Source organism: Podarcis filfolensis (assembly GCF_964270895.1).
Source record: "Podarcis filfolensis genome assembly, chromosome: 1".
Taxonomy (NCBI): Eukaryota; Metazoa; Chordata; class Lepidosauria; order Squamata; family Lacertidae; genus Podarcis; species Podarcis filfolensis.
Genome location: NC_139604.1, coordinates 93,984,021 through 94,007,487, shown reverse-complemented (window position 1 = coordinate 94,007,487; position 23,467 = coordinate 93,984,021). Strand labels below are relative to the sequence as shown.

General features: G+C 43.6%; 1 protein-coding gene across 2 annotated transcripts; it reads right to left on the bottom strand.

Moving 5' to 3' along the window:
- Positions 1–170: 170 nt before the first annotated feature.
- PPP1R14D (protein phosphatase 1 regulatory inhibitor subunit 14D) lies at positions 171–14,386 on the bottom strand. 2 transcript variants are annotated; one of them, XM_083621633.1, is made up of 4 exons: positions 13,711–14,386; positions 9,698–9,796; positions 8,938–8,970; positions 171–5,009 (listed from the first exon to the last, which is right to left on the bottom strand). In XM_083621633.1, exons 1-4 carry the CDS (start codon positions 13,951–13,953, stop codon positions 4,992–4,994), a joined length of 393 nt encoding a protein of 130 aa, XP_083477759.1. In that variant the 5' UTR covers positions 13,954–14,386; the 3' UTR covers positions 171–4,991. The 2 variants fall into 2 exon arrangements, with proteins under 2 accessions (XP_083477759.1, XP_083477758.1); XM_083621632.1 differs by having other exon boundaries at positions 171–5,022; positions 13,711–14,383.
- Between the last annotated feature and the right edge of the window lie 9,081 nt (positions 14,387–23,467).

Sequence of the window (23,467 nt, the reverse complement as noted above, 5' to 3'; positions counted from 1 at the left end):
TTATAAACAATGGGGTTGCATCCAATGAAGTCATCCTGCAAGGACTTTTGCAGTGGAACTTCCCCTCTCTCTCATTTCCCCATGTCGCAGTAATAATAATATAATAATTTATTATTTATATCCTGCCCATCTGGCTGGGTTTCCCCAGCCACTCTGGGCAGCTTCCAACAAAATATTAAAAACACTGTAAAACACCAGTCATTAAAAACTTCCCTAAACAGGGCTGCCTTCAGATGTCTTCTAAAAGTCAGATAGTTGTTTATTTCCTTGACATCTGATGGGAGGGCGTTCCACAGGGAGGGTGCCACTACAGAGAAGGCCCTCTGCCTGGTTCCCTGTAACTTCGCTTCTTGCAGTGAGGGAACTGCCAGCATTGGCAAACCCCCAGAACAGGAGAGAAAAGGGAAGTTCCATTGTGGAAGTCCTTTTGTGAACGGGATGGCGCCACTGGATGCGAAGCAATGTTCTTCATTGGCTCTTACTGGTGTCCAGATCTTCTGCTTTCCTCTAACTCAAGGAAATGGCATTCTCGGACATGTGAACCAAGGTGACTGGAGGACTCCGCATGTCTGAACTGAAGGCGGTAAAAACATTTTGAGAATTCATAGCTGGGTGGGCATGGGTTCCTGATGCATCTCTCCTCTAAACAATTTAAATAGCCAGAGGAGGTTGGGCATAAAGCTGTGTTCTGTAGCAGCTGGTTTGCAATTGCAACACACTCTTGGGTGGATTGGTGGCCTCTTCTGCGTGTTTCCATCTAGGGTGAACAGAAGGGCAGTCTACCTGGGAAGCCAGGCACTTGGCAGGAGTCTGGATGGGCAGGTGTGAGCTGACAAAGAAGCACATACAGACCATTTCCTTTCAGTGTGAATGGTGGTAATTACTCTGAATAGAGCAAGTAATACCCGGACAATGACTAGTGCTAGAGTAACATGCCCATCATCGGATCTGGACACCGCCCAAAGAGAAAACAAATAGTGTTTTAACAGGAAGATGGGTTGAAATAAACAGAAGCACTTTAGCATAAACCCCCCCCCCCCAACGCTCAGATGCATGGCTTGTATCTACCAGGAATTGTGCATTCAGTAATTTGTGATGGACTGCCCCACTCAGAGGTCTGTGGCTGCAGAGGCTTGAATGTCAGGATTTCCCCTAAAAAGCATCAGCATCCCATATTAGCATTATGTCCACAGTGAAGCAGAAGTGTGCCTGATGCAGAATCCAGATGCATAATCATGGGGGCTGGATGGCTGTTAGGGGGCAGGATAAGAATTTTAAAGGCAGTCTCACTTTCGTAGAAACGATTAGTAGCTGAACCACAACATTTATAGTTGTAGTGTCTAGTCATGCACTGTCAGCTCGGATTTGCTTAGTATGGACAGCAGGTTTCAGACAGAGCAGTTTTTGCTGCTGTGTTTGTGGTTAGCATATTTGGACCGTGTTGAAGAAGACAGGATGGGGAAAAAGGGAGGAGCAGTCTGCCTGCTCAGAGGTGACAATCTATTTGACATCCAGCTTATTCTCCCTTGAGTTGTTTCAGTAACCAGTCTGCCAGGTTTTATTTTTAACCACTATGGGCCCTGCCCTTGGATCGAAGCTTTCTTCATGTTGGTCTTTGTGTGCGTGTCCTTTTTTTCAGACTATCTGCTGAAAGGGAAGGAAAGGGGATTGAACCAAGACAGCTATAGAGCAGGGTGGGGAATACGAACTGGCCCAGAAGCACGTAGTCACTTTCTCCCCACAGAGATTTCAGTTCTTACAAATTCTGAAGTCAGTGACAGGCTTTCTTTACAATGCCTTCTGTGGCATGTTGTGCTTAAACGCATTCATGCAAAAAGATGCATGAAACTGCCTGCTGGAGAAGGAAGCGTCGGTTTTAGTTCCTTGATGCTGTATTTTTCCACAAATATAATTTCTTCTTCAACCTCAGTTTGACCCTTTGTGTTTGTTGTTTGTCGTTCTCGAGTGTGTTTTATGGACTTGAGCAACTTGCCCAGCAAGTACTGCAAAGAAAACGCATGTAGGAAAGAGAGGGAAACAGACACAACATTTCTAATATGAGGCTCAGTGCACTGTGATCAGTTTGTTAGGAGGACTGAGCTAGCCAGGCGGTTTGAAGAATGGTGAAATGAGTGTTTTCCTTCAGGTGGTGTGTTTGTAATGCATGTGAGCATAGTGTGCGAGCAGAAGACGTTGCCTGGAAGCATGTTGCAGTGCAGTACAGTCGTATCTTGGAAGTCGAACAGAATCCGTTCCAAAAGTGTGCTCAACTTCCAAAACATTCAAAAACCAAATTGCAGCTTCTGATCAGAAGCTGCAGTAGCCCTGTTGGATGTTTGACTTCCAAAAATAGTTCACAAACTGGAACAGTCACTTCTGGGTTTGCGACATTTGGGAACTAAGCTGTTCAAAAACCAAGGTACCACTGTACATGCTGCTCTCCTCTTACACTATCCATGGCGTGTTTCAGTTTCAGAAGTAACCTAACAATGGATCTCTTGCAGACAGACAGAGAAATTGGCCTGAAACCCAAACTATATGTGTAGTTCAGTAGACAGAGATATGAGACCAAGCTCTAGATCTCAAGGCAGGTGAGAGAGGCAGGCACATAGTCCAAGCTTTCTGCCACAACAGTGGCAGACTTTGGGCTTTCAAATTTCAGCGGTGCCCCCGTCTCTCATCTGTTCGAAGTCATAGTTGTGGGGGGCCCTGCAGCCCAGTGGGGGCAAGCTGGTCATGCTCCCCGAAATCCACCTCTGCCCAGAGACCCGCTTGCTCTGGTCCAGGAATGGCACAGACCTGTGTTCCTTGTGCCATTTACAGCACCCATGCCACAGATTAGCTACCAAGCATTATACAGTCACCTCCATTCACAATGTGGCAAGTGAAATACACCTGGAGATGGGGGCATGGGAATTGTGACATTGGAAAGACCACACTGAGGCCATAGAAAATGTACCTCTTAAACATGATGATGATGATGATGATGAAGACATTGTACAAAGCGATTGAAATGAAAGGCAAAAATACATTTTTGTTAACTCCTTATGCATCCCAAACTATCACATGCTTGAGGTGTTTGTGCTGAAACACAATATTTGAAAGGGGAAAAAAGCAACAGTGAACACAGGTTTTTGCTATGGATGCAGCCCTGGTGCCTGAAAGAGCACAGATCTTTTGGTGAAGTCATTCCCATTGCTCAGCAGAATGAACGATCTCAACATTGCCTTAGTCACCAGTGTGTATTCCTCAGAATAGGAAATAAAAAGGACAGGAAACCCCACCTTGTAATTACATGAATGGACATGTGTTACTCAAGAAAACTCACAGATCTGCAGCAGCTCAGGTATTTCATCTCCCACCTCCTTCACGTTTAGCTGCTAGAAACTCCCATGCCTCAGTATTTTTGGATTCTAGACTCTGGTAGCTAAGCCACGTGCAATTACCTAAGAGCATTTATCCATGAAAGAGAGAAATAATCAAGGGCTGAGCTAAATCCACTTCCCCATGTCCAACTTCTTCCCCTCTTACACTGAAAACTTGACTTCCCCGCTTCCCATTTTTGGCATTCTGTCAGCTTTCTGCATTTTGAATGGTGCATAGGTATGTAACAAAGATAGGATACTCCAGTTGTAAACCCCCATCATGATGTCGTTCTTCACTGTATGACTCTGTTTCCTGTGCCTTACCTTATCAGCTGTATCGTTGATGGAAGAAAAGCTGGAAATCACTTTAGGCAGGAAAAATGTTTTTAAAGACTGATCTCAGAGGTGATGTCAATGAAAACTGGGGAGTCTGATAAATTTGAATAAATGCTTCTCTTAGGCTATGCACACACCATATATTTATAATACATTTTTAAATCCAAAAAAGATCCAGGGAACTGTAGAATGCCCCTCACAGAGCTATAATTTCCACTACCCTTACAAAATACAGTTCCCAGGATTTATGAGGAAACTGTGTGCTTTAAATGTCTGGTGCATACATTCATATTAAGAAGCACAAAAATATTCAACTGAAAATTATTATTCCTTGCAAATGCCATCATACAAACAGATAACCTGTACCGCTTGAGGGACTTGTCCTGTCCCCCATACTCTAATTCAGGGGCAAAGAATCTGCTGTTGCTGTCTTCTGACTCCCACCAAACCCTGCCAGCATCAGGGATGATGGAAGCCGGAGTCCAACAACAAGAGCCCCAGGTTCCCCATCCCTCAAAAACATGACACAATGGGTGGAGGGCAACAAGGGATTTACGTATTTCGTGTTTGTATTTTTATGTTGTGAGCTGCCCTGTGATCTTCAGATGAAGGGCAGTATACACATTTAATAATAACAACAACAATCTGGTGGCCCTTAGTTTTCATGCTGGCTCAAGCTAAGTTGGGAGCCTGGCAACATCTGCAGGACCAAAGGTTCCCCTCCCTGATTTAATGCAAAGAGGAAAGAGATGCTTCCCTCCCATAACAGCTGTTCCCTCCCCACCCTGCTCTCCAGCACCCTTGAGCAAAGGCCACACTGGGAGGATTCAATGGGGGCTGAAATCCAGCAACATCTGGGGAGACACAGACTCCCTGTCCCTGTTCTTAAAGACCTAGCTTGATTCTAACAGTCTGAGCATTGGCATGTCTAGTTCCATGTTACCTCTCCGGAGCTTTGAGCAGAGATCTTTCCCCGCCCTGCTCCATAAGTGTTTTTCAAATGGAGATGTCAGGAACTGAATCTGGGAGCTTTGACCAGCAATGCATCTGATCTGCCTCCTGAGCTATGGCCTCTCCTCCCCACAAACAAGCTACTGCTTGCAGATAGAAATCCAAGGGGCTAATGAAGATGGATGCTTTAGAATCTGATGTGTACGATATCAGGCAGCGCTGGAATTCCATCCCTGTGTCTTCTAATAATTCTCTTCCACGGGATGATGCATTTTGTGTTACAGGTTTTTGTCATCGCGGTTCATTTCTTTTGATTGTTGGCCATTCTCCTGAGACCTTTCAATCGATCGAGCAGTTCTGTAACAAAGTCCTGAATCAAAATCCATTAAAACAAGGTTTTAATTCATACAGTTAACTCACCCTCCACCAAATTAAAAGTAGCTGGATCTTTACAACCTCCTGGCGTGTTCCTCTTGCAAAGCATTAGGAAGCAGCTAAGCCATAATTAGGGACGCGGGTGGCGCTGTGGGTTAAACACTGAGCCTAGGACTTGCCGATCAGAAGGTCGGCAGTTCGAATCCCCGCAACGGGGTGAGCTCCCACTGCTCGGTCCCTGATCCTGCCAACCTAGCAGTTCGGAAGCACGTCAAAGTGCAAGTAGATAAATAGGTACCGCTCCGGCGGGAAGGTAAACGGCGTTTCCGTGCGCTGCTCTTGTTCGCCAGAAGCGGCTTAGTCATGCTGGCCATGTATGCCAGCTCCCTCGGCCAGTAAAGAGAGATGAGCGCCGCAACCCCAGAGTCGGTCACGACTGGACCTAATGGACCCTTTACCTTTACCTTTAAGCCATAATTAAAAGCTGCCCCCCCCGGGGGGGCTAAAATAGGGTAAGATTAAGGTTTTCAGGCGATCAGGGTGGAGTATTGTTTAGGGTTGTTACTGTGGCTGAGACGTTGCGCTGTTATGTTCTTGTATTTTTATTGCTAGGCCTTTATTAGGAATTACCAGCAGATTGTTTAATTTTATTATAGTTTCATTATAATGAGATGTTTTCATTGGCATATTGCTTACATGACTATTTACATTTTGTTATGTCGTATAATTGCTAGTGAATTATCTTATGTAAACTTTGATATGAGCTGGTTTGGGTATGGTTTTCCATGGATAAGTGGCATGCAAATAAACAATGGTGCAGTAGCTGTGTAGAAGAGGAAACTTGGTGGGTGTAGCTTCCTTAACTAGCTCGGAACAAACAGCAATTTGAGTTTTCTGCAGATTGCCATTTGCTCTGATTCAGAGGCAAAGAGCGAGTTTTCACTGCAAAAGCCCTTAGACACTTTAAGGCACAGGTCTGTTCCTAGAAATGCAGCACAAAAAGAAGTCTGGATGAGCCTGGAGTTGACATGACAGACTTGCTGAAACTCCTTCTTTCAAGCTATTAAAGATTCAGAAGCCCTGACCCTCGCTGGCCTGAGGCCAGCCTGTTTGACACGGTGGCTTTGGGGCACAAGGAGACAAAACGTCTTCTGCGCCATTACCAATTGCAAAGTTATTTTGTTAAGTAAGTAAATAGCAAGTGCAGGGCCCCCACTCTCGATGGGGATCTTGGCGTGGTCCACATTGCAGTTCCAGTGTGGATCTATGTCCCCAGACCCACTTTTTGCATTGGAACAGAAGCTCCTGTTCACACCAATGGAGCTGTTCTTTTAATGCAGATGGTAGGCCTTCCTCCTCTCTGTAACCCTACAAAGCGGTTTTTAGTTCACACCGGTTCTCCAGGCCAAATGAAGACATATAGTGGTGACACCCAGGTCTTGTGTCCTCCCCTCTTCCCCTGCCCCAGGCTGGATCAGGACTGCAGCAGGGGCAAAAGGTTAAAGGCCCTCTCCCACCAGTACCAGGGTTCCAGTCTGGACTGGGGTCCCCATACTTGCTATGCACTTTGTGAAAAGCCATTCATGCAACGGAGATCTTAGCAGACAGGTGGGAGAAGAATTGCCATGTATTTTTAAGAAACAGGATCAACTACAAGACAGATTCTTCTCCCCCCTATCTGCTAAGATCACCATAAGGGGATTTATTTAAATATAAACCAAATGCCAACCAATTTATAAATATAAATTGAAATCTGTTCTTGGGGAACTTCAACCATTCTACCCTGGAGTGCAAGTAGAATGGAGAGACTCAGCTGATCAAGCAATTTAAATGTAAGTCATGCATACCAAAAGCACAGCAATTGAGGTTCTGGACTGTACCACTTCAGACTGCAGGTGGCAACTCTTATGTCTGAATACTCATCTACTTGAAAATAGTTCCTGCTTAGAAAACAGGCTAAGCTAGAATGCTTCTTCCTGGCATACCTATTTCTTGACACTCAGTTTTTTTGGCCTTTTTTTTTTTTTTGTCTGGAGGAACATGTATTTGTTCATTTATTTGTTAAATGCATATCCTGGCCTTCCACCAAACCCTGCTGCAGGCACAATTCAGCCATGTAAGCCTCTACTTGCCCTTTAGTAACTGAAGATTACTGGTGCTATTTTCTAACAGAATGAGAGGGACGCAGTCCTGAAGCTAGATCACATATTGCCCTTCATCCCGCTTGAGTTACACATCTAGAAGCCACCTTCCATGTGCTTATACCCCGCTAGCTGTACAGGTGGTGACTATTTTGCACACATCCAATTGTACGAGTGATGGACTTTGTGTGTTACCTCTTGTAATGCTTCAAGCTAGCACCGTTATTGGTGGGTTTCACTTTCTACCCAGACACACCTGAGCGCTCTCTTATTGTTCACAAGTAAATCATTCACCAACCCTGCTTGTTGTGTAGTCACCTTTGAACAACTTCTACAAGGATTGGTCAAGTTACCATGGAGATCAGCAATGGTGAGTCAAGAAGTTCAACTGCCACTAGTTGTGGAGAAGGAAAATCTTGCCTCCTTCAGCTGTAGCACACAATATAGTTCAGAGTCCTATTTCAATAGATAACCCGATTGATTTCCCTTCCAAACATAATTACAGGGTGGTGGTATGCAACTAATTTTCTCTGAGTAGACCGATTGAAATGAATGAAAACTAGTGGTGTCCTTTGCATAACAACACAGTCGCCTAGCTCATGTGCAGCTCTCTGCATGAGGGATGGGTGTTAACCTTGAAGGGAAAGTTGATGATAGTGACTCCATGGATGAACCAACACAGGTAGAAGGAAGTGGAATGAATGCCATGAGGACTGATTAGTTCTCTTAGGGCCAAACTAATGTCTGCCTGATATTAAACCTTATCAAGTTTTCCCTTTCTTAAGTACAGGTGTAGGGGTGTGTGTGTGTGTGTGATCCTTGCAAGGAAGGCTGAACATCCCTTGTGTGATCAGAACCAAAATCTTCCTCCCCTCCAGCATGACTACAATACTTACAAAGAAAACTTACCATTGTAATCAATGGGAATTTTTCCCCTTAAGCATTTTAGCTGCACAAGGAAGCCAATTTTGGCTCTGATTGCACTGGAGAGGGAAGAAATAAGCCCCCACTAACTTCCCTGTAATAATCTCTTCCCCATATGCTTGCAGTTAAGGAAAATGATACTTGATACATAGCTGCACCTTAAGAGTAGCCTATAGTTTGAACATAGGAAGGCTGCCTTATAGCATGTCAGGCCATTGTCCATCTAGTTCAGCATTGTCTATTCTGGCTGGCCATAGTTCTCCAGGCTTTCACAGAGGGGGACATATCCAGACCTATCTGGAGATGGTAGGAATTGAACCTGAGACCTTCTACCACTGAGCTACAGCCCTTCTTAAGTGAGTTTGGCTCTACTGCATTCAAAACAAATATATTTAGAAGTAGAACTTCCATCTTGGCCACCCACCACATTCAACCCTAGTAGCTTTGTGCTATTTGGAGAAGATAAACTGCACTCCTGTTTATCCAAATTTTGGCATTATCCAAACCTCTTGGTTGAGCCACAAACCGTTTGGGATAAAATAATTTATACCTGTGTAAGTATGGCTGAAAAATGAAAGCATGAGCAATGCACACTAAACATAGCTTCAAAACATCTGTAGAACTGGCTGCTCAGCTATTCCTAGAGCAGAACACTGTGATATTAAAGCATCACCAGTGCTTTTTCTTCTTCTAGAAAAATAGGTGCCAGTACTCACCATGAAGTTGTTAGAGTAAGTGCCACAATTTTTAACAACAACAAAAAAGGGGCTGGTACTGCATACACTTGATTACTTCCTGGAAAAATAATTTTAAAAGCCCTGACAGTTGCCTTGCTCTATGCTCACCTCTGTAGGTCTGGAACACTCCTGGAGAATTTCCTACAAGATAAGATAAAACATTTATGCATGTATCTGAATTATATATCTCTATATATCTTCCTCTACATTTTACCCCCAGGGACAAGGAAGCAAAATCTCTTTGGTTGGCAGCCAAAAGAACACAGGAAGCTGCCTTATAGCGAGTGAGATGATTGGTCCAACTAGCTCAGTATAGTCTACCCTGATTGGCAGTTCTCCAGGGTTTCAGGCAGGGGCCTCTCCCAGGCCTAACTGGATTTACTGGGGATTGACCCTGGGACTTTCTGTATGCAAAGCAAATGCTCTCGCACTGAACCATGGCCTTTCGCTTATCAGCAATAGGAGTATACCACACTGGGCCACATGAGCCAATAATCTGACTCTGTATTAAGCAGACTCATATGTTTAAAACTGATGTACTTTATGGACAGTCTCTCAAAACACTCCCAAGTCAGAAATGGCCTGCCTGCTTTGAATCTCAGAATTCAACCACATGCAAAAACGGTACACAGAGCTTGCACCCCATGCCACCCCGCCCTGCAATTCCAGTTATTTAGTTGTGGAGGACTCCGTTTTCAGGTACCACATCAAAAAAGCGGGGCAGATGGTTTTGTCTCATTGAGTCACGCTGTGTTTAACAGCTCATGGAGAACCTCCTTTCATGATGACTAACATGGCAGCGTTGGAAAAGGCTCCTTTGGTCCCCACAAACCATCTAAATAGGCAGTTAAAGGTGCCTCTGTCCAACCTGCAGTTTAGATTTCTGCTCCTCGTTAGAGACGTCAAGAAGATCCTCAATGTCGATTTCTGGCTCTGGAGCGGCTGTGGCTTCTGTCTCCTCCTGCAACTGGAGCAGAATCACCAATGCTCAAATTACACAGGCGCTGCCCTTCATGTTTTGGGGTTCCCCCTTCTCTATTGCTTTTAGAAGGCACTGGAACCACCATCTCTTTCCTCCCCACCATCCTGCCTGGGCTTCTCCAGCTCCACCGTGTCTACCAGTCTGGTTAAAGCTGGTCAACTGGCCCCTGGCCAGGCATAGCTCTGTTTATTCAGGCAGAACCACTCCTGTTACGTCCCCAGGCGGAATCTTTCTTTAGCTAGTGCCTGGCACTCTGTTTGATCAGATACTTGCACCTGCCAATCAAGAGCCTCCTGCCACGCTCCAATGGCTCCAGTGGCCTAGCAAGTGTTAATGAGATGTGACTTTAAGCACATTTTTTAAATTGTGGGCTCTTAACTAATCACACCTTTCTTAGCAGCTGCAGGAGGACCCCAGTCTGAATCAGGATTGTGGGGTGAGGGAGTTTCCCTGTGCTGTTTATCCCCTGAAAAAAAAATATCTACCCCAACCTCTCATTTCCACCCAGCTGTAATGAATTATTACTATGGATTTGGTGACGATAATAAATACTGTAGCATCTCATATAGGGCTGCTACCCAGGTAGGGTGATTCTGTTTCATTCAGGTGTATGTGTGTGCACACTTAATGAGGCACATAGCACCTTCAGTTTTTGTTTCTTCATCTAGCCCACCCATTGCTACTCTGAAGGTAAACTTTATAAATACATAAATTTGATTGACTGAAGCGAATTTCAAATGGTTTACTCCTCTACCTTTCTAAGACCTCCGCTAGTGACACATGCACACAGTCGCATTTCAGTTCCATATTACACAGACAGGTCAGCAAATGTCTTGATTACTTAACAACCTCCTTTCAATAATGTTGAATATCCTCACCTTTACCTGCCTTTGAGAAGCAGGGATAAGGCTGCTGGAAAGTAAAGCATCAGCAAAACTGTGTAGGGAAAACAACCTTTGGAACTGAGATAAGAGGGCCAGGCATTTACATGCTGCCTGTACATAAACAGGCTTGAAATACTCTTCTCAATGACCCAAATTGTGAAAGATAGCCCACAATTAGTTTGGTTGTTAATACGCTCCCTCAACCTCCTTCATCCCCTGCAAAGGATCCCAATAGGCTAATTCCACCTCGATTGGCAGAATTGGCAATATTACAGATGCCACATAACACTCATTCAGCCTTTATAAGAACGCAATAGTGTGTCAGCATCTACACTTTGGAACTCCCTGCCAATTGCTATCAAGCAGCTATCTTCACTATATTCTTCTTGGCACTTGTTAAAAACATTGTTTAGGCAAGCCTACTCAGATGCTTAGAAATGCTGGTGTGGATTTTAATCTGTTTTAATAGTTTAGCTTTTTGTATATTTAAAAGTTGGTAAAAAAATACAATCAAGTGGTGCATGCATTTCATGAAACAAACAACCTTATTTTAGGTACAATCAAATTACTGAATGGTCTTCTGAACTTAGAAATTTAGTAGTGCTATTGAGGGACCCTGCTGAGACCTCATTTAGAGTATTATGTTGAGTTTTAAGTTCCATAGTTCAAAAGCTGACAAGATGGAAGAGGACTCTACAAGCATGGGTAAAGATCTCAGGTGTTTCCAGGTGTGGATAATTAATCGGACACAATAATTGCTGTCCTGCTTTAGGCTGCAAGTGGAATAGCAACTCTGTTTTCAGGCTTATTGTCTTTAGGATTCAACATGTACCCAGGTGGGTAGCCCCCCCCCCAAGAAAAACAGCCTCGAATGCTGAGGTGTCATGACCCATGACCTGGGAACCTTGCAGTGCATTGTTCAGATGAAGTTCAGGCTACTCATTAGAGGAAGAACAAACAGTGCCTTACTCAGGGCTAGCAGACACAGTCCTGCCACTATCTTCTGATTTAAAGGGTGAGTCCCCTGCATTACCTCTGTCTCTCAAACCTTGTAGAACTCAGAGACTACAAAATAAGGCAAGGGACCTTTAACCAGCAGACGAGGTCTTCCAGGGCAGTGGAATCTGCCACACTTTAGGCTTGGTTAGACTAAACAACAACAAAGGCTATAGCTCCCTGCTGCAACAGCTGGTCTTGTGGCTGTTTTAGAGGGGGCTTTTTGGAGCTGTCCAAGGTCCTGGATGCTCTCTGCTTGGCTTGTGACTACTAGACAGTGCCTTCAAGTCTCAAGTGTCCATGGGGAGGAAGAGAATTCTCACTTCAGCAAGGGCATGGAGGAAAGGGTTAAATGTCCCCCCCCCCTTTCCTCCACTTGCTGCAGTCTTGATCATAGTTACCTCCCTTTGGTGTGATGCGTGGGGAGAGTAGAATAGAAATGGATATAAATGCAATGCTATTTGAGAAGGGAAGGGTTAAAGTAATATATCTGATTCATAGATAGGAGAGATGGATCATAGGGAAGGAAATTGTTAGAGCAATCTATACAATCCATAACTTGCCCAACAACCTAATAAGCAGCTGCCTGATAGGTCATCTACCTCTTGGGAAATTGAGCTTTGGAAAAGGATGGAAGTTGAAGAAGATCATCATGGGAGGATGTTTTGACATCATGCAGATTCCCCATAAAAAGTGAGTGAACAGAGGGTAGGTGTTCCACAGAAAATGCCCATTGTGAAAGTAGCCACAGAAAGTAAATGTGGATTAAATGGTTCAAGGTGAGTTTGGAAATGGAAAACATTTATTCAAGTTCATGATACAAAACTCATTGGGATGACTATGGACAGATTTCTCAATCTCTCCCAGCTGATCATCTCCACAAAGGGATGTTGTGAAATTAAAATGCCCTTGCAAATTGGGCAGGACACACATGCCATAAATCAATTATGCGTAACAAAAATGTCTGCAAATGTGACCTGAGGTTGGCAACATCGACCCTGCTGTGTGGGAATCCTTTGTAGACAAGCACAGTGTCTGGAGACATGCAGTCAAGTTGTGTATCCTTAGCAATGACCTGAAGAGGAATGACCACTGGGAGAAGAAAAGCCATGGTGCATCTGCAACAGCACAACTTGAGGCCTTCATCTGCCCCCGCTACAACAAAGCATGTCTCTCCCGCATTGGTCTCTACAGACCCAACAGGCGCTGTAACTTCCCAACAGTTTGACTTCACACATACACCCAAGGCAAACCCCTTCATTGTCTCCTGAGACAGACAGATGCCAATCAAAGTCAACCTTCCCCACCCTGATCCACCCTCGATGTTTTAGATTCAGGTTCCCAGCAGCCCCCGCCATCAGGACAATGGTCAGGGATGATGGGAGGGCACTAAACTGGGGAAGGCTGCCCTAAATAAGAAAGCAAATCCTTTGAGGCCAGTCTAAAATATCCAGAAATTCTGTAAGGTACCCAGACATGCTCCAAACATTTTTAGAGATATTGGAGAATAAAAGGGAAACAGTCATCCATTCTTTCAACTTGCATTCAGGACAACAAACAATGGCTTTTAGTTGCAGGAAGTAGATTTAAATTCAAGATTAAGACAAACTTTCTGATCATGGGAGCATTCCCACAACTGAAAAAGCTACTTAAGAAGGTGGTGAGGTCTCGGGCTTGGAAATTTCCAAGGTAAGAGCAGAAAGGTGTCTGCCAGGAATGCTTTTTGGATATAAGATGTCTTTGCCTCAGGGTGGAGAGTTGGATGAGCTGATCCTTTCCAGGCAGACGTTTTGTGGCTCTACCATTAAGCCCCAGTCTAATCTCACACAGTAATCCATGCAGAATGGGAGTGGGAGAATTTAACAAGTTAATGAGTGTGATAGTGAATCACATTCCTTTATCACCAAAACAGATGTCCATTCCATTCCAAGCCATACATTGTGCCACAGACAGTCCTGGCATAGGTAAAATTCTTTGGACTTATGTGTGATGTCTTTATCCAGTCAAATAGTTACCCACCTGGTACTGATACAGCTCTTGCAACTGGGCATCAATCCACTCCTCCAGATCTAGCCATCTCTGAAGATCTTTTCGGTTATACTTGATGGTTAATTTGCCCAGCCTTCTGTGGGACGTTTCCTCTTCTGGTTTCTCTGGAGCATTAAAAGTGACCCGAGGAAGGGAACTTGGGCCCTGGGCTATGCTCACTAACTGTCCCACCTCCTCTGTACTCTCCGGGGACAATGCTCTCTCTTCCAGCATGTTTCTTCCCCCTACCCTCCTCCTCCTCCTCCTTCAAAAAATTGCCATTGATTATTTTCAAAGAGCAGAAGAAACTGCCTGTGGTGTCCCAGAGCAAGTCGCTAGATGAAAGAGAGAGAGAGAGAGAGAGAGAGAGAGAGAGAGAGAAGTCGCAGGAGAAGCAATCAATCAGCTGCTCTAGGAAAAAGCTGATTTGGTTTCACTGATAGTGACACTGACAAAAGCAATGTGGGAGGGAGAGTAGTTGTAATAACATCTGTTGTTAGAAGAGGCTGAGCGATCATAGACCGGGCAGACAGAGTCCATTAATGTTTTATGCAATCCACTTCCTGAGGAGAATGAGCTAAGTGGGGATAATTGAGAGCGAGGAGAGGGAAGGCAGGCAATATTAAATTGCATGTTTCTGAAATGTGCAAAAAACAACCACGACACATCTCTCTGATGCATTTCTGATCAATACATTTTGTGCTTTAAATATGCTATTTCCTTTTAATAGTCTAACTCTAATACCCTTACGGTAAGGAGGCCTCTTTCTGATACAGTATCTATCTATCTATCATCTGCTATCTATTGTTGTTGTTGCCGATGCTGCTGTTGTTTTATTAAATTTGTATACCACTATATACCCCCAGGTCTCAGGGCAGTTCACAATACACACACACACACACACACGCACACAGCTGTGTTGAGTCAATATTGCCATAGAAAAGCAGGATATATATTTTACCCCCACACATCTATCTATCATCTATCTATATCTATCTATCTATCTATCTATCTATCTATCTATCTATCTATCTATCTAATCTATCATCTATTTATTTATTTGTGGCATTTCCTTATGGGAAAAGGTAAAAAGGTAAAGGACCCCTTGATGGTTAAGTACAGTCAAAGGCGACTCTGGGGTTTGGCACTCATCTCACTTTTCAAGCCAAGAGAGCCGGCGTTTGTCAACAGACAGTTTTTTTGTTCATGTGACCAGCATGACTAAATGGCTTCTGGCACAATGGGACACCGTGACGGAAACCAGAGTGCACGGAAATGCCATTTACCTTCCTACCCCATTAGTACCTATCTATCTACTTGCACTGGTGTGCTTTTTGAACTACTAGGTTGGCAGGAGCTGGGAAAGAGCAGCAGGAGCTCACCCCGTCGCGTGGATTTGAAATGCCAACCTTCCAATCAACAAGCCCAAGAGGCTCAGTGGTTTAGACCACAGCACCACCCGCGTCCTTTAGCTGAAAAGGCTTTTAGAGCAGCTTACAAAAATCCATACCATGGCAGTCCCTGTCCTTAGGTCTGTAATCTAAAAATACATGACACATGAGGAAAAAGGAATGGAAGGGAGGAGGGGTAAGTAAGCTCAAGTCCAAGTTCTTCATGTTCTTATAATGCAGTTCTATAGGTTATGGCTGTCCTCCCCTCATTAAAAAGGAAGTCTGCCCTGGAAGCACTCTTCACTCCCAGATCAGATCCAGAAGCTGAGCAGGTGAAAATGTCCAGCCCAGGAAGACCAAGCAGCTCCTGTTATAAAGATATTCCCTCAGAAAGATTACTTGATCTATACATCTTGCCCTTCCCAGACCAGAGAAGGGTGTGCTCAGGGATCCATGCCTCGTAGACTCCAGGGCTGAATTAAAGATTTAGATCTCTCTCCAGGAAGCTTCACTTGGGCTTGAGGCCTTAAGACTTGTCAGCCAGCAATAATGTCATTGCTTTGTAACAGAGCCTTAAAGTTACTACATGTGGGGGAGGAGGAGGTGAATTTCTGAAATAAAAATAAGAATAAAAAATTTCTGAAATACCAGTTTGAACTTAGTTTGAATACCTGGCTAAGAAAGAAATTTAAAAAACAAGTCCAGTTTGTAGAAATGATTTCTGAATTAGACTCGATAGTGGAAGCCAACAAAATCCCCTAAATGATAGTTACTCTGATTCAATGCATTATTTCATATTTTGGTACATGAAATTAAACCTGAAACACAAATTTGCAAATATTTTTTCAGCTGGCAACACCAATTTCACCAAAGTTTAATGTGACATTTCAAATTTATACTCTGCATGTGAAATTTTACCTCAAGTCTTTAGACTTGTTGACATCCCCTGTCACGGACTGGTTGCAGACCTTTCTCATAAAAGTTAACGTTTGTATAGGTTACTGTACTAAGAAAAGAAATAAGAGGAGACATGTACAGACACATGTCTACAAAGTCCATTATAGTCTTAGCCAGGATCCGCATTCCATTCAGGCAGAGAATGAAACATATTACAGTTGTTCCTCAGGCAGTTAGAAGAAAGATGTTTCTGTTCTGGAACCAATTAAGCTACATCCTCTTCCAGTAGCCTCTATCCATCTCTCTGTCAAAACTAACAACTGGTGCACACACTAAACAATTCAGAAGCCATTTCTACAAGGAGCCAGGCCGTTGTAATCTCCTCGTGTCCTACTGCAGAGTGGGAAGCCACACTGCAAAACCCACAGGGTGATGGTCCAACGTTTATCAGAGTAGCAGGTCCATTGAAATCAACTGACAGGTCTATAGATTTCACTGTGTGTAGTCTGAATATGACCGAGTTGGTTATTGCCCATATGGACTAACTTCATTATTTCCCAATATTTAAGATATATTGCCACTTCTTTCAAAACCAGGAACCAACAGCAACAAGACTTGTTAGGGAAGAAGATTCATACTGGGTATGAAAGGAAGCTATGAATCCATTAGTGCCAGGTCTAATCCCTGACGTCTCCAGTTAGGGCTGGGAATGTCCCCTCCCCTGCCAGTGTAGTCAGTATTGAGCTAGATGAACCAATGGGCTGTCTCCATATAAGGCTGCTTCCTATTTCCCTATGGCCTGGGCTGGATCTAGACACATCAAAGAAGCATTTCAGTTTAAAGCGTTTGTAAATTTAAACAGGGAAAACAAGTAGATTAAAACGGGACTCCACGTCGCCATCTGGTTGCACAATGTTATATCACACATACAACACATATAAATCGCTTTTTTGTTTAGCAGTCTAGCCGAGTCCCAGGACTGTTCAGTCAGTAGGTGTGACACTTTTCCTAAGCAGTGGAACTTCAGAGGGCATATTAATTACTTGTGATTTCTTGCAGTTTGGCTCTCCTCATGGTTAATCTTGAAGGCCTGACAAAAGATTACTTAAGTCATTTCAGGGGTTGTGTTCAGTGGGGACAGCTCAGCTCCCATACGTGAAGCAGCAGCCATCATTTGTTTTTGATATCTTGTAAAACGTATCTTTTCACCCGTGCTTTCCATGACCCATAAGGTTGGACCCTGTTTTCGTTCGTATAAATTGCCTGAATTCCTGTATTTGTTTTTATACGCATTCATGCTGCTGTTTCACCGGTTTCATGTTGTCTTTTTCTTTTAAAGCTATTGCTTACTGGTTTTATGTTGTATACTACCTAGAGATTAAAAATATATATATTAAGTGGTGAATAAATGTTTTAAATAACAAAAGGATGAACAAATACGACAGGAATGAATTCTGGATGAATTCTGGTAACATACTGAGAGCACAATCCCAAGTGTGCTTGTTCAGAAGTAAGTTCTACCAAGTCCAATGGAATTTACTTTCCAATAAAGGTGCAAAGCACTACAGCTGAACATGCTACGGCAAGAGGAACCACAAAGAGGAAAGTGTTGGGCATCCAAACAGTTTCTGGCGTGGAATGTTGGGCTTTCTGCTGACAGTAAACAAGGGTTCTGCAGAGCCCTGGTAGGTCCCTCCTCACTCACTATAACCAGATAAACCCCAAGTATATGGGGTTGATGAGCCTTCAGTTGCTCATCTGAAAGCTTATCTAGGGGGCAAATCAGAGAAACACATTGCAAAACGCTGCAGCAGTGTATTTCCTTGTGGACTCAGAGGCCTGTCATTCATTTTTCTGCTCTATTTCACACCACAGCTTAACTTGACTGTTAGTCATGAACTGCCGAACTCTGGAAACCTTCCCCAAGTCTCCCTTTCCTGCGCCACCTCTCTGTCTTCCCTTAGGTCCACACCTCTTCCTCTTGCCTTGGAAATTTGACACCCAACAACATCTAAGGCAATTAAACTGGTGGGTGGAGATGGAGGAACCAAAGGACAAACAAGCCAATCCTTTTTCAGCTGCCTCTTAAAAGCTGTTTAGAAACAAGGCAGTCAACAGCTAGATGGAACAAGGTGAGAGTTTGCAGAAAGCAATCGGAGCCAAAAATTATTAGATAAGAGATTGCAGGCTGGATATTGCCTCTTGCAGCAGACCATAAAGCATGCCCTGAACAACAGGAGTGATGTTGACATGTTGCCCAGAGACATCTGGCATATCTAGGCAACCTGTCAGCATCATTTTTGTTGTCAAAGGAGTGGGTGTTTTACAGTTTGATCCAAAAGGCACTCGCTGACCTCTTTAAGTTTTATGTGAAAGGTCAGGTTGCCTTTGGCTGCAAACGTTCCCTGCAACTTGAGCATCCTTCCATCCTATTGTTGTCTCTACCATGCCTTGTTTTTAGACAACTGGAATAATGGGAAGAGATGTCAAACCAAAATGAAGAAATGATCCAAAACAAAACCACTCCATTTCTCTGACTGGTGAGAAGACTTACTCAGGTCTGCAGCCTATTTTCAGGGGCATTGGGGGAGCAAACCTTGGCTCCTCTTTTCTTCCATTAGTGGATACATAAAAGCCTTTCTGTGAGCCTAACCTGGATTCTGCCCTTAAATTTTAAGTTAGAAGAAAAGAATATAAACAGATTGCTGCACATAAACTTCATGTGGGCTAGCTTAGCTCTGAGTCATATTTAAGAAATCAGTTCTGATGTAACCTGCTGCATGTGGCATGCCATATTTGTTTAATAACTATTATTGTACTAGACACACGTCAGATCAATCCATCCATGCAGACTAATTGATCATTTTAGCACTATAGATCCAAAAGCAGACATTTCTGCTGAGGCCAAAGATGTTACAAACATGCTCAGTCAATGTATAATGCCAGAAACACATTTAGACATTACGCTTGGCAATAATCTCCTATCACCCAAATGTATGAGCAGAATGGAATGTGCCATAGTCTGATTTGTTTTAGCCTTATCTGAAAAGCGACAGATCCTGAACTATGAATGACAACTCTTTCTGTTAGAAGGAGCTCTGAAAAAATATAGCTCTCTCCCTAGTAGTATCTTTTGTACGCAAAATCACAGCATCAGATTAATTTGCAGTGAGTGATTTGTAGTTCCTTTAAAGGAATAAAGTCATGGAAGCAAAGCCCCAAGAATTTTGACATGAAGTCAGTCACTACATGGCTAGTGGCAAACATGCATGTCATTCTGGGGGGCAGGCCTGCTTTGGGGTCCCCTGTGGAGGCTGGCATTGGTTATCACTTCATGAGACCACAATATATAAGAGTGTAGCCTATTTCCATTATCAAATCCTTACTTTCAAGTGGTTATTTTTGCAGGTGCAAAAATAGGTCATACTGAAATTACCGTATACAAAGGACTGATTCACAATACCTTGTCTCCATGCAATGAGCAGGCATTCAAGAGTCCTTAGGACAGGGCTCCACAGTACTGCAGCTCATACTGTCCTACTTTGTTATTACGTCTATCTATTCATACTGGTGGGACGCGGGTGGCGCTGTGGGTTAAACCACAGAGCCTAGGACTTTCCGATTAGAAGGTCGGCGGTTTGAATCCCCGCAACGGGGTGAGCTCCTGTTGCTTGGTCCCAGCTCCTACCAACCTAGCAGTTTGAAAGCATGTCAAAATGCAAGTAGATAAATAGGTACCGCTCCAGCGGGAAGGTAAACGGTGTTTCTGTGCGCTGCTCTGGTTTGCCAGAAGTGGCTTAGTCATGCTGGCCACATGACCCGGAAGCTGTATGCCGGCTCCCTTGGCCAATAAAGCGAGATGAGCGCCGCAGCCCCAGAGTCGGTCACGACTGGACCTAATAGCCAGGGGTCCCTTTACCTTTATTCATACTGGTACAAATAAGCTACTTTTGAGGAGTCTGGTGGTGGTTTGCATGCCCCATAAAAGAAATATGAAAACTTGAAAATGATCACATTTTACCACCTAGAAAACAGAGTTGGTACATTTAAGGTCCTTGTGTGAAGGGTTGTGTTAATTTTCTGTGTGCATAGCACCATTTGATCTATTTCCCAGTGTGTACAAACCTCTACTAGTTTCCAAACAGGGTGTCATCTATAGGGGAGGGCAGGGAGAGCAGGCCCCCCAATATGTTCAAGAAGGGGGTCGCCACCCCAAATTCCACAGTGATCCTCAAAAGGATACACCAGGATGAAGATGCCACCTCCTTAGGATTGCCAGGGACGAGGCAGGATAAAGCTTTGTCCCACACTTCCCTTTGGTGGTTGCCAGAGTGCCTTCTGGGGAGGCACACTGGTGATCGCCACCAGGAATGCGGCAAGGCATTCCTGTGATCTTTGTCGTAGTCTTGTGCTTCCACCCATGGCAGAGCTCAGTGGGGGGAGAAGCCAGCCAACCAGCTGAATCTCAGTGGGGTACTTGCCTGGAAGCAGACTCCATATGCAAGATTCAGTCCAATCCTAAGGTCACGAGCATCTCAGTTCATGTAGTCAGATGATCCAGGGGGCATGAAATCTGAGGGTCCAAGGTCACGAGAAACGAGAAGCAGCAAGGTCTGACCAGGAATGACAAATGTTGTTTCCAGCAACTCACTGAGGCTGAAAACCCTGCTTAAGAAAGCTGGAGCCAGCTGATTCTCATCAGGAGCAAGAAGAGTTTGGATTTGATACCCCGCTTTATCACTACCCGAAGGAGTCTCAAAGCGGCTAACATTCTCCTTTCCCTTCCTCCCCCACAACAAACACTCTGTGAGGTGAGTGGGGCTGAGGGACTTCAGAGAAGTGTGACTGGCCCAAGGTCACCCAACAGCTGCATGTGGAGGAGCGGAGACACGAACCTGGTTCACCAGATTACGAGTCTACCACTCTTAACTACTACACCACACTGGCTCTCTGATCAGCAGCAGTTGGAGTCATTTCGCCTTCTGCTCCTTCAGGCTGCTGCTCAGCAGGTGAAGCCAACTCCTGGCCCATGACAATCTCTGCCAGGGATGTGCGGGGTGAAGCATTGGTAAGGCGGCTGATGGGGGGGGGAGATGGCGGGCCGAGTCGGCCTGGTCAGGTTGGGGTGCGTGTGTCATGCATGTGATGTCATGCACAAGCAATGGGCCCCTCAACGCTGGGTGCAACTCGGCGCCTATGTTTCCACATACTGTAATTTGCAAGTTTTTTCAACCTTAAACATTCAGTATACATTCAGTACTAGTATACATACAGTACTAGAGCAAAGTATACATACAGTACTAGAGCAAAGTATACATTCAGTACTAGAGCAAAGTACTGTAACAGTCGAGTTGAAGCATGCTTCAACCATAGCTGCAGTTTAAGTACACATTAAGGTCCTTGGAAATTAAGAATATCCTTTGTTTGAAAGGGTGGTCCATATCATTCTAGAACATCTGGATTTAGATGGAGTCTAATGTCCTGTATTCACATTTCTACCCAGCATAAATGGATACTCTTTTTCAAAAGTGATGCTTAATGGCCTCCTGACTATGGGACACCAAACATTCTTGTCAGTGATATAGAGAAACTGAGACTGCAAAAAGTGAATCTTACTTCTCAAGGGGCAGATATATCAATAGCTGATAGTTAAAAGAAAACTACTACCGTATTTTTCGCTCTATAAGACCATAAGACGCACCTAGTTTTTGGAGGAGGAAGACAAGAAAAAAAATATGCTGAATCCCAAAAGCCAGAACAGCAAGAGGGATTGCTGTTCTGGCTTCTGGGATAGCCACGCGAAACCTCCTCAGGGCAGCGGGATGAAGGCTCCCCCTGCCCTGAAGAGGCTTCGCGCGGCTAAGCTAGAACAGCGAGAGGGAGCGCTGCGCAGTGATCCCTCTTGCTGTTCTAGCTTCTGGGATAGCTGTGCAGCCTGCATTTGCTCCATAAGACACACACACATTTCCCCTTACTTTTTAGGAGGGAAAAGTGTGTCTTATAGAGTGAAAAATACAGTATATGGCAATAGGATGAGAGGAATAGCTCAGTCAGTAGAGCATGAGACTCTTAATCTCAGGGTTGTGGGTTTGAGCCCAACAGGCAATATATTTTTGAATTGCAGGGCGTTGGAATATATGCCCATCAGGGGATCTTCCAACTCTACAATTACTACTTTCTCTGATTCTATGAAATAAAACAGTTACTCTGTTTTCTAACCACTAGGCAAAACAATGCCTGTCTGAAGGACAGAGATCAATATGAGAAAGGCAGCGTTTTTGTCTGCTCTGGGCAGACAGTTTCCATGGAAAGTCATGCAATGTAATAGGCCCAGTATTTATTCTTGATAAGAATTTGTGACCTTATGTGGAAACTGCAAACAAATAAAGAGTTAAGAGAAAAAGACAACACACAAATTAGTTGACCTTAGATAAGCCAGCATACTAGACATTCTGAAGCTGCCTATATTTATATTTTGGATTCTGTGTCAGTATGTTTTTCTTAGTGCCCCACTAGTACCAGCAGTGGTATTTTAGAAGAAACCACCTTTTATTTTTTATTATTTAAAATGTTTATTATGTATTCATTATATCTCATAGACCACCCTTTATTGCATCAGTACTATGCAGTTTTCAGCATATCAATTAGCTCAATTAGAAATACATTTAAATAAAACAATATCTATCTATCTATCTATCTATCTATCTATCATCTATCATCTATCTATCTATCTATCTATCTATCATCTATCTCAATATTTCAAAATATGCTTTTGCTGGCTAGCTTTGTCCTGTTTGTTAGATTAGGATGTTGATTACAATGTACGAGCGTAATTCTGATGCAGTCCCTAAGCTATCAGGTGTCTTATGTCACTATTTTCTAATGAGATATAGCTGAATAAATATATAGCTTTTGTTGTTGTTGTTTTTACAGAAGTGCATTTCAATGGCATGAAAATGTTTTAACTGTGCACTATAAGCAATTTTTGAAAGCAATAATAACCTTGGGCTCTGTCTGTCAATCTAACCTACATCATGAGATTATTGTGATGATAAAAAGGGAGGAGAGAATTATGCACTCCATCCAGTGCTCACCTAGGAAAGAACAAGACAAAAAAATTAATTGAACAAACTTTCTTTTTGCAATCTTTCTTTCCCTTTGCCTCAGGGAAGAAAACTGTTTAACCCACTGTCTGAATTGCAATTGTCTCATACAAGTCAACAGGATAATGAAATTGACCAGATCGTAAGCAGCGTTTAGAGACTATAAATTTCACCACTAAGCAAAATGCTTTATAAATTGAAAAGTAAGTGTTCCACAGGGCACTGCTAAATGGAAAAGGTAGCATTGCACTGATTTTTCCTTTTAAAGAGTTACTTGTGTATATACTTGAATATGCACCCGTCCTTTAACTAATTCTATCTGTTTCTCTAAAACTGTGAATGGAGTTTCAAAAATGC

Coding starts and splice junctions, on each gene's coding strand:
- PPP1R14D (XM_083621632.1), bottom strand. CDS start 13,953: ATGCTGGAAGAGAGAGCATTGTCCCCGGAGAGTACAGAGGAGGTGGGA. Junction 9,797..13,710: donor AAGAGCTGTATCAGTACCAG/GTGGGTAACTAT, acceptor ATTCTGCTCCAG/TTGCAGGAGGAGACAGAAGC. Junction 8,971..9,697: donor AGCAGAAATCTAAACTGCAG/GTTGGACAGAGG, acceptor CTTATCTTGTAG/GAAATTCTCCAGGAGTGTTC.